This window comes from Leptopilina heterotoma, unplaced genomic scaffold, assembly GCF_015476425.1.
Source record: "Leptopilina heterotoma isolate Lh14 unplaced genomic scaffold, ASM1547642v1 Lhet_43, whole genome shotgun sequence".
Lineage (NCBI taxonomy): Eukaryota > Metazoa > Arthropoda > Insecta > Hymenoptera > Figitidae > Leptopilina > Leptopilina heterotoma.
Window position 1 is genome coordinate 1,128,739 of NW_025111081.1, and position 14,394 is coordinate 1,143,132.

Below are 14,394 nucleotides of genomic sequence, written 5' to 3' on the forward strand. Positions count from 1 at the left end.
TATTCAAAAATGATAATAAAATTTTGTGGCTTCTCTCTAATTATCAATTTAGGAATAGTTTTTTCATTAATTTTTCCTAAGGAAAAAATTAATTCTATGGAAAAAAATAAATAGAAAAGAATTTTTTATGTAATTATTATTACGACATAATAAAATTAAAATTTGCTTTTAAAAGTAGAAAAAAAATTGAAAAAGTACTGGAAAAATATCCAGAATCAATAAATAATATAACATTCATATAATAATAGATAAAAAACGAAAAGAAAAGAAAATCAAGACAATGTTAACAATTATATTACAAAAAAACTTTTTTTTTCTCTTTCATTATTTGCTTTGATAGAAAAATGTAAATTTCCAATTTGTACATTTGTCAATTGTATGTGAGCTGAAAATAATAATTGAAATCTAAAAAATGATAATTTTCAAATTTTTTTTTGTTCATGAAAGAAAAAGACAAAGTTAATAGAAATTTTTTTTCTTTTTCGGTCAACACTTGTGTAAATATAGTGTTTAATAAATTTTAATTTAATTAATATGATAATATATACTTAAATCTGTATAAATTGAAAAATAAATGATAAAATAAGATCAGAATTTTTTTCTTCATAAAATTTATTTTTTACTTTTTCATTTTTTTAAATATATTTGTTTTTTTTATAGAATAATAACAATATTACTATGTAAATATTATTTTTCAAAAACATTTTATATATTTATACTTTTTAGCAAAATATTATTTAATTTAAAAATTTATTATTAGAAAAAAAAAATTTTTCAGAAAGCGAAAAATGAAAATTTCTGCCATTTTACTAATTTGTTTATTCTTACCAAATATTAGTTTTTCGAAATATTCACAAAGTTTCTTATCATTTTCTAATTTGTGTCCCGATTCAGAGGTAAGCTATATATATTATTATTATTCATATTTTGTAGGATTTTTATACGATATTTTTTTCTATATAATATGTTACTTTGCTAGACATATCGATAATTGGTTCGATATCACAATTTTTTGATTAATATGTCGATTGTGTTCGATATTTCGATATTCTTGTTCGATATATTGATATTTTGCTCGATATATCAATATATTGTACGATTTATCGAATTTTGTACGAAATATCGATTGTTATTTGTTTGATATATCGCTGTTTTGTTCAATATGTCAATATTTAGTTCAATATATCGATGTTTTGTCTGGTACATCGATTTTTGTACGATATGTCAATTTTTGCTCGATATACCGATATTTAGTTCGATATATCGATATTTTGTTCGATATACCGACATTTTGTCCGATATATCGATATTTTGTTCGATATGACAATTTTTTGGTCGATAGATCGATATTTTCTTTGATATTTCAATATTTTTAAATATTTGTCCATTTTATTTATTAATTATGTTTTCTTTTCGCTCTATTCAAACAGGTGGACAGTCCAGAAAATAATGAAATTGTAGATAATTGCCTCGCTTTAAATGAACAGAAGACAAAAATTATTTCCCAAAAATTGAAATTAGTTCACGATATTTTTAATCTAAAATATAAGAATTTAATTTTAATAATTGCCTACAATACAGATGATGCTAAAGAATTAGGTGAATTTTTGTCAAATAATGAAAAATTATTACCAAGAAAATTGAGAAATGAATTTTCTGATGATGATGATCAATTCATTTATGATTTAATTATCGATAATGTTCATCTCTATAAATATGGAAATGAATCGACAATTCTTTTTGCCTATCCAAGGGATACTTTACACGATTCAAGTTATACGAGTCAATTACTTTTGGAAATAGTGCACAATATTTCTAATGTGAAATTAATTTTTACTGTTGCTGATAAAAATTTTCATGTTGACTCTGAGAAGAGGGAATTGGAAATTTTTCAGATTTTCGAAGTAACGGCGAGAATATTGAGAAATGTGGAGAATTTTAGATTGAGTAGTGGACTAGTAGTGAGTGGTGGAAAATTAGTGGTGAAATCATCGGCTGAGGGCGAGAGTGCAATGGATAAGAGAAATGATTATTTGGATATTATTGAACGATACACGAGTATGATGAATGCAACAAGTGATCGTGGAAAATTATTGGCGAAAGATTTAATAAAGCAGGAGAATGTTTTCATTGTGACGGGATTTTCTTTGGGTGATCATAAACAATTAGTGGCGGATTTGGAAATAATTAGGTACACTAATCTGAATGGTCACGATTTTCAAAGCGATTATTCAGTAATGACTGATTGTTTGTATAACTCAGTGAATGTCAAATTAATCCATAGTATGAATTCCCTGAGTTTAGCTCTAGACTCTGCTTTGTCCAGAAGGAAAAACTTAATTAGGAGTCTTACCGGAGTACTTAACCTACAGGAGACGATTATGAACCTAAATGATGTCCTGGAAATATTCTTGAATTGTACAAAAACACCAGACAAGATAGCAATTACATTTTGTTTTCAGAACCTTAAAGAGAATCTTCAATTCTTGCATGATCCAAATGTGAATAATTACACCAAAAGAATCAGTAACTACAGTACCATGATTTGCTTCATCCATTCATGGTTTGATGTCTTCGCCACTGTCGAGTACATTAACGAGTCGGAAAAATGGACCCACAATCTGAAAATTTACAAAAGAATGTTGAATATAATGAATAATTGGTATTTGGAGGCTAAAAACATCTACCAAGAAGTTGAAGATTTACCGGAGGAAATCACGAGGAAAAAGATTGCTATACTTTCGAAGGAGTTGTACAATTGGAGGGTAACTTGGAATGAGGAAAATCGGATGATGATGAAAGTTGCCTACGATACGATTAGATCGAATGCAATTAAGATGAGTGCCAAAATTCAGTGTGGGGAGGAAAATTTACAGGTGAAGGGAAAATTGGTAAAACTGAGTAAAGTACTGAATGGAAAGTGTTACAATGAGACGAGAAATGGAATAAGATTTCTGGAGATTTTTGCCGCTGATAAAGTAATTATCGATGCGGATATTTTTGCAGTGGGTCAGGAATTGACGGTGGCGATATTCTCACCGATTTGGGAGATCGTTCATTCAAGGGAATTCGTTTTGGATGGTTTTTCCCGAAATTTGACGATTGGGGATTATTTGGTAAGTTCTGCCACTGTTATTACTTTTCTAATTATTTAGAGAACTTTTCATCTCGGAAAGTTCCGAATCGTCGATTTGTTCTCCGATTCATAAAGACCGAAGAATTTGGATAAGGGATTCCTTATCCTTAGTAGCCTTCGGTTCTCTAAGATTGTGACCTGGATGACCCAGTAAACTGCGCAGATTTTAGATAGACGATTCTTCAACCATAGAAAATTGTAGTACTTTAATATTATGACCTGGATAATCAACTATAAACCGCTAATTTTAACGAGACGATTCTTTATGTCTAGGACCCTGTAGTACTCGAGTATTTTAATCTAGATAATACACTAAAAACCCAAAACTTCGTCTAGTTGCTTCTTTATCATTAGAAGACTGCAAAAGACCAAGATTATGACCTGGATGATCCGCTGAAAACCATTAATTTTGGCTAGACGATTCATTATTTTTAAGAGTCTTTAGTTAATTGTACCCTGAATGACCAACTAACTGCAGTAAAATTCAGCTAGACGATTCTTTATCTATAGTAACTTGTGGTACTCCAAGTTTATGGCCCGGATGACCCGTTAAAAACCACGAATTTTGACTAGACGATTTCTCATCCTTAGTGAACTGTATCATTCAAATATTACAGCTTGGATCATCCACTGAAAACCGCGAAATTCGTCTAGACGATTCTATTTCTTTTGGAATTTGTAGGATACCAAGAGTATATTCTGGACACCTCACTTACAACCGCAAATTTTGGCTAGTCTGCTCCTTAGGAACAGACTGTAGTTCAAAAGATTATGACCTAGGTTAACCACTAAAAACCACAAACATTCGCTAAACGATTTTTCGTTTATTGAAAAATGTAGTACTCCAAGATTATGTCCTGGACGATCAACTAAAAACCGCAAACTTTAGCTAAACGATTCTTTATGTTTAGGAGCCTGCAGTAATCTAAGAATGTAAAGTCAATGACCCACTAAAACCGTAAAATTTGGTTAGATCATTCTTCATCCTTAGGAACAGGTCATTGATAGAGCTTCGCAGCAATAGAAAATAGACTTGCTTTGCTATTACGACTACTACTATTTCCATTAACTATACTATTTCTACTACCTGCCCTAAGGATCATTTTACTGTTTAGAAATCAAAGGCCAGCAACGGTGACAAACTAAACAAAAACGGTGCCGACGGCATAGCGGGATTACATGGTGGTGCTGCGGGAAGATTCTTCGGTTTGGCGGAGACCATCATCAATCCAGAACTATTAAAGATTTCACTGAATGGCGGCAGGGGATCGAATGGACAATCCGGTGGTGATGGGGTCGATGGCGAGGAGGGCGAAATCCCTAGTGAGGAATACATCACGGAAAACCTACGTAAACACTCCTGTAATTGGTATCCTTACGCTCCGGTATCTTTTCGAACTGAAGCCTCAAAAACTGTGAAACACTACGATTCCCTAATAGGCGAACAACTTGGTTGGACATACAAGACCGAGTGTTTTATCTACGGCTTTAGGGGTTTTCCAGGCGGAAACGGTGGTAATGGAGGACTCAATGGAAAAGGCGGCAGTGCGGGAGAATACAAACTCGTCTCCCTAAACGGCTCCAGTATTCACTTCCCGGTGAAAGTGTGGACTCTAAACGGCATCGATGGAATTCCCGGCGTCGGCGGATCTGGTGGTAAAGGCGGATCGACCAGGAAAGTCACCATGAAGAACGTGAACGAAAACAATTTTAAATTCCCCCTGAATGAAACAATAGCGATAGCTAAAGATGGAATTCCCGGTGCTGCAAATCTAAGTACGCTAGGTTCCGATGTACGCAAAGGGGACCTAAAGACCCGGTATTTTGGTGATTTGGCAAATCTCTACAAACTTTTCGTCTTCTCCCAAATTGACAGTCATGAATCTCACTATATCGAAATTTACAAACAGATGATTATCAATAAGGAGATTCTGAAAACATACGATACTGTAACTTTGGTCAAGGAATTAGGAGATCTAGAGGAGGCGTACCATCTGATGGTCAATAAATCACACGGTCTCTTTTTCTACCAGTTCTGGAAGGAGGGAATACTAGATCACTTTCTCCAAAAACAGGAATACCCAACCGTCCTCCGCTTTCTGGATCACCTAGTAGCCGAGAAGATAGAACGAATCGAGAACATCAACGAACGGGAGATATACACCCTCTATGATTACTTGCCCCATATTCGAAAACAACTCCGAAATCTAAAGATTGCAGGAAAATTGGTTCAGACGAAAATTTTCAAAACTGGACCATCACTAGAGAAACTTATCGAAGAGACACAGTACATAATTCAAGGGAAGATCCAAACCCAAATTGACCAAACAAATCAGAAATTAACCGGTGAGATTGAAACACTTTTGCTACATATACTATCAAAGAGGAAAAGTTCTAAAAGTTTGATTGATAATTTACGACTTAAATTCCTTGGCAAGGTGTTTGGTGAAGTAATTCAAATTCTAAACACCGGTCTAGGGATGATAAATCCAAGTCTAGGAGTACTTGCCCTAAAATTTAGTGAAACTGGGTCTGGAATTTCGGATCCGGTCGATGACTCATCTGATCGGAGTATCGAACTACAAATACCGAAAGTACTGAATGAATATCTGGGGTGGTTCGAAAGGCGACTTCAGATACGAAAGAGAGTTCAGGTATCGATTCTCGACTATAGTCTCCATCACCTAGGGAAGATCACTAGAGAAGTAAACTCAACAACAACGGATGGTAAAAACTTGGTAAATTTGGAAAACTTCGTCTCCCATTTAAGAGGAGAAGCATCTACAGATCTTTTGATGAAGTGGGACGTAGTGAACGTTTTGAACAATCAGCTCGATTTTGAGAAAAGCGCTAATACATCCTCAAAGAAAAATTTGATCTCCGATTTGAAAGTACACATCTGGGTGAAACAGATGGTTGGCGAATTGCTTCCGAGCCTGGAACTGGATAAATCCAATTTCTCGTTGGTATTCGCTTTGGAAATAGGGAAGGTCTTCGAGGATACTTTGAAGATTCGCAAATTCCATGAGGAGGTGCATGAACGACTTGCGCCACTGATTCAAAAAATGCGCGAGAGTCCGGAAACTTTTTCCGCCGTCACTTATTTGGACTTTAAACACTTCGATCTACGCCATTCCCTAAGGGAAATATTGACAAAACTAGAGACTCTTATTCTGGAATTTAAAATCTTGCCACTATTCAGAAACGTTTTGGAAGAATTGCAAAATGCGGTCGATAAAGTTTTGGAGACATTCGACAGGCTTCATGATCACGTGGAGGAATTGAAGAGAATTCCCTATTTACACGATTTACATCTTCCACCGTTCGACATCGCTTATGTTAAGGACGCGAAACTTGGTCTCGAACTAGCCAAAGTGTTACAATTATCCTACTCGAATAACATTATCGACGATTATCAGAAGTGGATGTATAATTTCAAACAATACGTTTTCCCGTTCGACAAAGAATTCCATCACCTCTTCAAAAAACAAGAAACCAAAAAGCACAATATTCCCACACTTGCCGAAATTGCAGCCGAGAACCTAGAAAACTACGGTCAGCAATTGAGTGAAAATCGTCGGAAACTTATCGACAGTGGTAAAATCAAATTCGCCAGATTTGGTAACGATATACAAGCTTTTCACAATTGGAGTGGTGGTGAAATTGATGGTCTCCTGACCGGCAAGAGGGTGAAACTTTTCGCTAACATTAGCCATCATACAGAATGGAATGCGGTCAAATTTAGTGATCTTTGGCTACGGATTAATTCAATAGATCCGGAAATTAAACTTGAAGAGATTGCTCACGATCTGCAGAGTTTTTCGGTAAAGCTTCTTCATAATGGGGATTCGTACTATAGATGTGGGGAAAGAATTTTTCGTATTATGTCAAAGAGTTACAATTTGGAGAAGATGTACAATGATGGGATGAGGAAAATGAGAGGGATTGATGGAATTTTAGTGGAAAAATTCGTTTTGAGTCCTTATGCAACGTGGATGGTTGAAATTGTGAGTCGGGATGATAGGCGAAGTAATGATGCACTCAAGAAATATGAATCGAAGATTAATATCGAATTGGTTGGATTGGGACAGTATAGTCCGGGTGATATTAATGAATGTGGAGATTTGAGTGAATATCAGAATTTTGAAGTTGTTGGCTGATGTATCACTATTACAATTGTTACTGTTTTTATTGTTACGAATGTTACTGTTGATGCTACTAATTTAATTACTGATAAACTTCTGTTGAATTGTATCCAGCATGAGTCATTATTAAAGATATACTTTTAATCAAATTTTGTGTACTCTTTCCTTAATATTCCAGAACCTTGTTTGGAAAAGCTGCTGATTGATCAGGCTCAAACATTGTTTAGACAATTTTTCATCCGTTGAAAATTGTAACATCCCAAGATTATGTCCTGGTCGACCCAGTAAAACCCCCAAACTCTGGCTAGAAGAATCCTGATACTTGGGATCTTGTTCTACTTTTAGATTGTGTTCTAGTTGACCCAATCAAAACCAGAAATTTTGGATAGGTAACCTCGGAAGGACTTTCTTATTGGAATTATCTCCGATTTTAATCGGAAAATTTTTCTCCTTGAAAGATATTAACACTAGTTATCTGTTTTTAGTCGTTTATACTCTACAGAGCGATAAAATACCGCCAGTTAATATTATATTCTTAGAAATGAAGAATTACTGTCAATGTCGGTAATTGTCGGTACGTAGATTCCTGTAATGGTATTACTTACTTCAAAATGAAGAATTATTACTAATAATGTCGGTAATTTCTGGTAAGATGTTTCCTGAAATTATATTATGTTCTTCAAATGAAGAAATACTAAATATGTCGGTTATTGTCGGTACGAAATTCCTGTAATTACGTGCTTAAAAATAAAGAATTACTGATAATGTCGGTAATTGTTGGTAAGAAGATTTCTGTAATTATATTACATTCTTCGAAATGAAGAGCTGCTGTCAATGTCGGTAATTAGCGATAAGTAGATTCCTGTAATGGTATTACGAGCTTCAAAATGAAGAATTACTGCCAATGTCGGTAATTTCTGGTAAGAAGATTACTGTAATTTTATTATATTCTTCGAAATGAAGAGCTGCTGTCAATGTCGGTAATTGTCGGTACGTAGATTCCTGTAATGGTATTACGAGCTTCAAAATGAAGAATTACTGTCAATGTTAGTAATTTCTGGTAAGAAGATTCCTACAATTCTTCAAAATTAAGAATTACTGAAAATGTCGGTAATTGTCGGTAAGAAGATTCCTGTAATCGTTTTTTTCAACTGTTTACAAAAGTTTTTGCATTTTCGGAAGCAATTTAAGACCGATTTTTGGATATTTAATTAGCAGGATTGAAATTTTAGAAGTGCACATTCGTGCCGTCACACGAAAAATTGCAAATACGAACAAAATATCTTAATTTAGAGAGGAAATTACCTTATTATCGTATTAAAGAATAACAAAATAGCTCAGAACAGTTTTTTATACACTGAAATGATAGAAAACTGCATTTGTCGGTAATTGTCGGTAAAAGATTTCTGTAATTGTTTTTTTCAAACATTTTGGAAATTAATTTTGCGAGGGAGATAATTTAAAATCAATTTTCGAAAGATACGTTATCAGTTGCCAATAAATAATAATGACAATAATAATTATATTAATAGAAATGAAAATATAATAATATAAAAAAAGTTTTTTTATATAATAATAAAAAAACTTATAATGATTATTATTTTTGTAATAAAAATAGTATCTAATAAAATCAATTATTTATAAAAATAAATAATAAATAAAAAATTTGTAAAAATTCAGAAAAATAATTTTTATAAAATATAAAAAATATTTTTATAACTTATTAATATTAATAAAAAATTATGAAAAATTCAGCACAACATAATTTATTTATAGAAATCAAAATCGAATATTCGAAAAATAATTTAAAAATATAAATTCAAAATTTTCAATACTAAAATAGCAAAAAGAAAACGGTTTCAATTTAAAAAACAATAAAGTTAAAATCTGAACATGTTTAACAGACGAAGATAAATTTTTCATCTGCCGTACACACTTTGCATCACAATTTTTTCAGTTATGCAATTTGAACAATTATTTATAAAAAAAATTTTTCTGCTTTTAAGCATAAAAATTTTTTTAAAAAAATATTTCGATATTCAGAACCAAAAGAAATTTTTTTTCGAAAAAAATCATTGAATTATTTTTTAATTAAATAAATAATGATTATATCCGATATATAAAAATTATAATATAAATACGAGAGTTAATACTATTTGCTTTCAATAATCTTCAAATGATTAGATTTATGAAATTGATAATTCGAATTACTATCTTATGTCTGGGAATGAAAAAAAAATTTTTAGTTTATTTATATAATTGTCTGCATTAAACATTTTTCTAATCTACGTAAAAATATTTTTTTAAAAAATAGAAAAAAAAATTTTCCTACTTTTTTTTTTGTAAATTTTTTATTTGTAAATAAAATAATTTTGTAAATTTTTTACTACCTAGTCATTATATTTATCGAGAAAACTAAATAGTGAGAATTTAGAGAAATTTTTTTCTTATTCATCATAATCAGTATATTGTATTTTAAAAAAAACCAGTTACACATTATATTTATATTTACTTATCTCAAATATGTAGCGTTTTATTAGTTCAATATTAACATTCAATTTGTCGTAATAAATTTTTTTCACGCTTTTTTTTTATTTGACTTGCGAGAAAATATAAAAGAAGAGGAAAAAAAAGTAGAATGTCTTTTTATAAAAATTTTTTAAATGACTAGTCACATATTGTAAAACATTCAATCTAGTAGTAATTGCAAATAAGAGGAATTTTTTACGTTTCATTCTTTTTTTTTCTTAAATTTTTCCTTCCCTTTTTTCAAAAATAATAAAATAATAAAAATTAATGACGATAAAAGTAAATATTGAAATAAACAATGTTAATGAAAATAATAAAATTAATATTTTGTTTATAAAAAATAAACTACTTAACAAAAATTTTTTTTTTAATTTATTTAGAAAAAAAATTAATCACAAAAACTTTTAATAAATTTATTTACAAAGATCTTTAATAAATTTATTTGGAAACAATTTCAATAAAATTATTAAAAAAAATATTTTCATAAAAATAGTTGAATAATTTGTTACATAAAGTTATTATAAAAGAAGGTTTAACAAAATTTTTGTAACGAAATGTTAAATGAAAAAATTGTTTAACAAACTTATTTAACAAAAATGTTTAACAAAATTTTAAATCACATAAAAATTAATTTATATTAATTTATTATTAATTTATAATTAAAAGTAAAAATAATCAGTTCATTAATAATTATAATTAACAACAATTATTTAATAAATAATTATAATGAATAATAATTATTTAATAAATAATTATAATTAATAATAATTAGTTAATAAATAATTATAATTAATAATAATTAGTTAATAAATAATTATAATTAATAATAATTAGTTAATTATAAATTATTAGTAAAAATAATTACATTAAAAGTTAAACTAATTAGTTAATTAATAGTTATAGTTAAAAATGAATTGGAAATTAATTATTATAGTTAAAATAAATAATTAGTTAATAAATAATTATAATTAAAAATAATTAGATAATTAATAATTATAAGTAAAAATAAATATTAAATTAATAATTATAGTTGAAAGTAATTAGTTAATAAATAATTGCAATTAAAAATAATTAGTTAATAAATAATTATAAATAAAAATAATTAGTTAACTAAGAATTATTAGTTAAAAACAATTAATTAATAAATAATTATAATTATCAGTAGATAATAATTATCAATAGTCGTTTAATTTAATTTTTAATAGTCGCTAAAAGTGGAACTAATAAATTTTAAATAACACCCGTTTATTGCATAATTAACTAATTATAAAAGTAATTGACGATTAAAAAGAAGAAAAGATAAAAATAACACATTAAATATTTCTAAAAAAAATTTATTTTTACTACTTCTATTAATTAATTATTTAATAAACAAAAGGAATTCAAATTATCAGATCATAAAAAATGATTCATCTTTTTTTTTTAATTTTTTTTTGTTACTACAATGCGTGTGAAAAAAATAGAAGGGATAAATAAACAAGAAAAGATAAGAGAGATAAACTTCCGTTGAAATAATTAAAACATTGTTTATATATACTTTGTTTAAATTGTTTGATGTTTCCATATAAATTTTGCTGAAAAAGAAAAAAAAATTCCTTTCGCACTGAATGAATGTCATAAAAATAATAAAGAATTGTCTTTTTATGAAAAAATTTTTTTGATAATCTCGTTCCACGAAAATTGAGAGAGAAATATACAATATAAAAAGATTTGACTCGATGGTGAGGAGTAGGAGGGAGAAAGAGGGGAGTGGAGGGGGGAGGTTTAACAGTTAACATCCAGGAACACATTTGTTACAGCTAATTTATTTGTACGTGCTTTGAAAATATTGACAATTATTTTCATAACCAGAAATATAAATTTACAAATTATTTCAATAACAATAACAATAACAATAATAATAATAAAATAAAATTCTTGTTAAAAATTAGGTTAAGGTCGTATTCTAATATATTCGTTGAAAAAATGACCAGATTACTTGAAATGTGATATAATTTTCATAGAATTTATAATAGTAAAATTTTTTTTATTTTTCAGCTTAAAAAATTTGTAATTGAAATACGAAATTAGTGAAACTGAAGAAATTAAAGAAATTTAACAAGATTGAAAAATTAAGAAACAATTAAATAAAAATTTAATAAATAAGTAAAAAGTATTTGATTAAAAATTTTTTTAATTCAGGTAATTCAATTTAATGAAATAAAAAATGGACGTTAAGAACTTAATTTTCATTTAATAGTTGTGAATGAAATGAAAAAAGATGTTTAGCTACGAATTGTAGAGAATTTTTTGAAAAAAATGTCGTGTCGCATGAAAAACCCGGAAATGCCCGGAAAAACCCGGAAAAAATTGAATTTGCAAAAAATAAATATTTTAGCTGGAAACAAAAATTTTTTTTCTATTTATTTAAATAACTTTGATTAAATATACAAAAAGAAAGGAAATTTTAGTGCTAATGTAAACCAAAGAAAAGTAAAAAATTGACAGAAAAAATAAATTTGAAAAAAATGTTTAAAATAGAAACAAAAGATTTTTTATTTTCTTTGAAAAGAAAGTATTTCTCTATTTTTCGAAAGGTGTTAAATAAATAACTAAATATTAGAAATGAGATAAGCAGCTATATTTAAAAATCGTAAATAACACAAAAAAATTAGGATTGCCCGGAAAATTTATTTAATGCCGAGAAAATATTGTAGTTTTGAATTTTTTAAAAATTACATAGAATTTAATAATTTTTTTTGTAATCTTCGTTTACTTTTTTTTAAAAGTATACAAAATTGCAAATAAAACAGAAAAGTGCTTCAAGTTAATAAAAAAAAAAATTGAATTTACCCGGAAAACCCGGATTTTTTTCTCAAATACTGAATTTTAAGTCAAGGTAAAATTTATTTCTCGGAAATTTTTCATCCAACAGTATAATTATTATTATTAAAACAAATATTTCTATCTGGATAGAAAAGAAAGAATCTTGCCCGGAAAACCCGGAATTTTGCCGACGAGGAAAATTTTAAACAATGTCTGTCAATTTATTAACATAAAAGAGAGGCAAAAAATTATTATTATCAAATAAATCGATTTGGATAGAGAAGAAAGAAAAGAAAATTGCCCGGGAAAACCCTGAAAAAATTGATTGACCCAAAAAATATATTTTATCTGAAAACAAAAAAATTTTTTTTTTAAATTAATTTAAGTAAAATGTGAACTAATTCCAGCATGAAAAGAAAGGAAATACACTGCAAAAAAAAAAAAAATTAAAACGAAAAGCCTAAAAAGATTCAATTTTTCAATTCTTAAAAAAAATTTGAAAATGAAAGAACAGAAAAGAAGAAAAAAAGATAAAAAGAAGGAGTTACTCGTCAAAAAATTAAACAAATTAACAACTTTTAAAATTAGGAAAACACTTGTTTTCCTAATTTTAAAAGTTGTTAATTTGCGAATACTTATTCGCAAATCGTAAATAACTCAAAAACTTGCGGATTGCCCGGAAAATTCAATTACTACGGGGAAAATATCGTATTTTTAATATTAAAAAAATTAAATATTGTTCAATAGGTAACGTTTTTGCAATTTTTGTTCATCATTATTTGATTACTTTTTTTAAAATTAAAAACCAAAAAAAGTCTAGAGAAAATTCGCATAAAAATAAAAAAATAAAATTGACCAGATAACCCGGAATTCTCCATCAACGAAAAATTTTAAACACAATAATTACAATATTTTTTTCTAAAAAAAGAAAAAGAAATTATAATTTAAAAAATTATTCTATTCGGATAGAAAATTAAAAAGGACAATTGCCCGGAAAACCCAGAATTACCCGACAAGGAAAATTTTAAACAAATTTTGTAAACTATCTAACCAAAAAGAAAGACAGAAATTATTACTGAAAAATAATTTGATGCAGATAGAAGTAAAAAAAAATGCCCGGAAAACCCGGATTAACCCAAAAAGGAAAATTTTCGACAATGTCAGTAAAATTAACAAAAAAGAAGGGCAAAAAGTAATTGTAAAAAAATAATTCGATGCAGATAGAAGAGAAAAAAAGAAATTGCCCGGAAAAACCCGAAAAAATTGAATTTGACACAAAAAGCATTTAATTTTGAAACAAATCTTTCTTTTCTAAATTTATTCAAGTAAAATGTAAATTAATCCAAAAAGAAAGTAAATATACTGTGAATGTAAGAAATTAAAAAGAAAATTGCCCGGAAAAACTAGAATTACCCGCTAAATTTTTAAAAATTATTTAAATTATTTTTCGTAAAGAAAAAAAAATAATTGCACTATAACTCTTTTCTATTCTTATACAAAAAAATTATTTTTTAATATAATTGAGAAAAATTGCCTCGTTGTTTCTAAATTTTCAAAAAATTGTCTGGAATAAAATTTTAGAAAATGTAAAAAAATGTTTGTTTACAGAAAAAGTAGAAATAAAGACTTCGAGAATAATTCCAATACAGATAAAAATAAATAAATCCAAAAAAGTACCTGGAAATTTTTTTTCAAAAAAATATTTTAACAAAAGAGAAATCTAATTTTTATTTCATTAATTAATTTATTTATTTGTTTTATTTTAAAACAGCAAATCTT

General features: G+C 28.1%; 1 protein-coding gene across 1 annotated transcript; it reads left to right on the forward strand.

The window, feature by feature from the left end:
* Positions 1-675: 675 nt before the first annotated feature.
* On the forward strand, positions 676-7,430 carry LOC122506614. Its single transcript, XM_043618910.1, has 3 exons — positions 676-896; positions 1,431-3,116; positions 4,252-7,430. Exons 1-3 carry the CDS (start codon positions 789-791, stop codon positions 7,294-7,296), a joined length of 4,839 nt encoding a protein of 1,612 aa, XP_043474845.1. The 5' UTR covers positions 676-788; the 3' UTR covers positions 7,297-7,430.
* Positions 7,431-14,394: the final 6,964 nt, after the last annotated feature.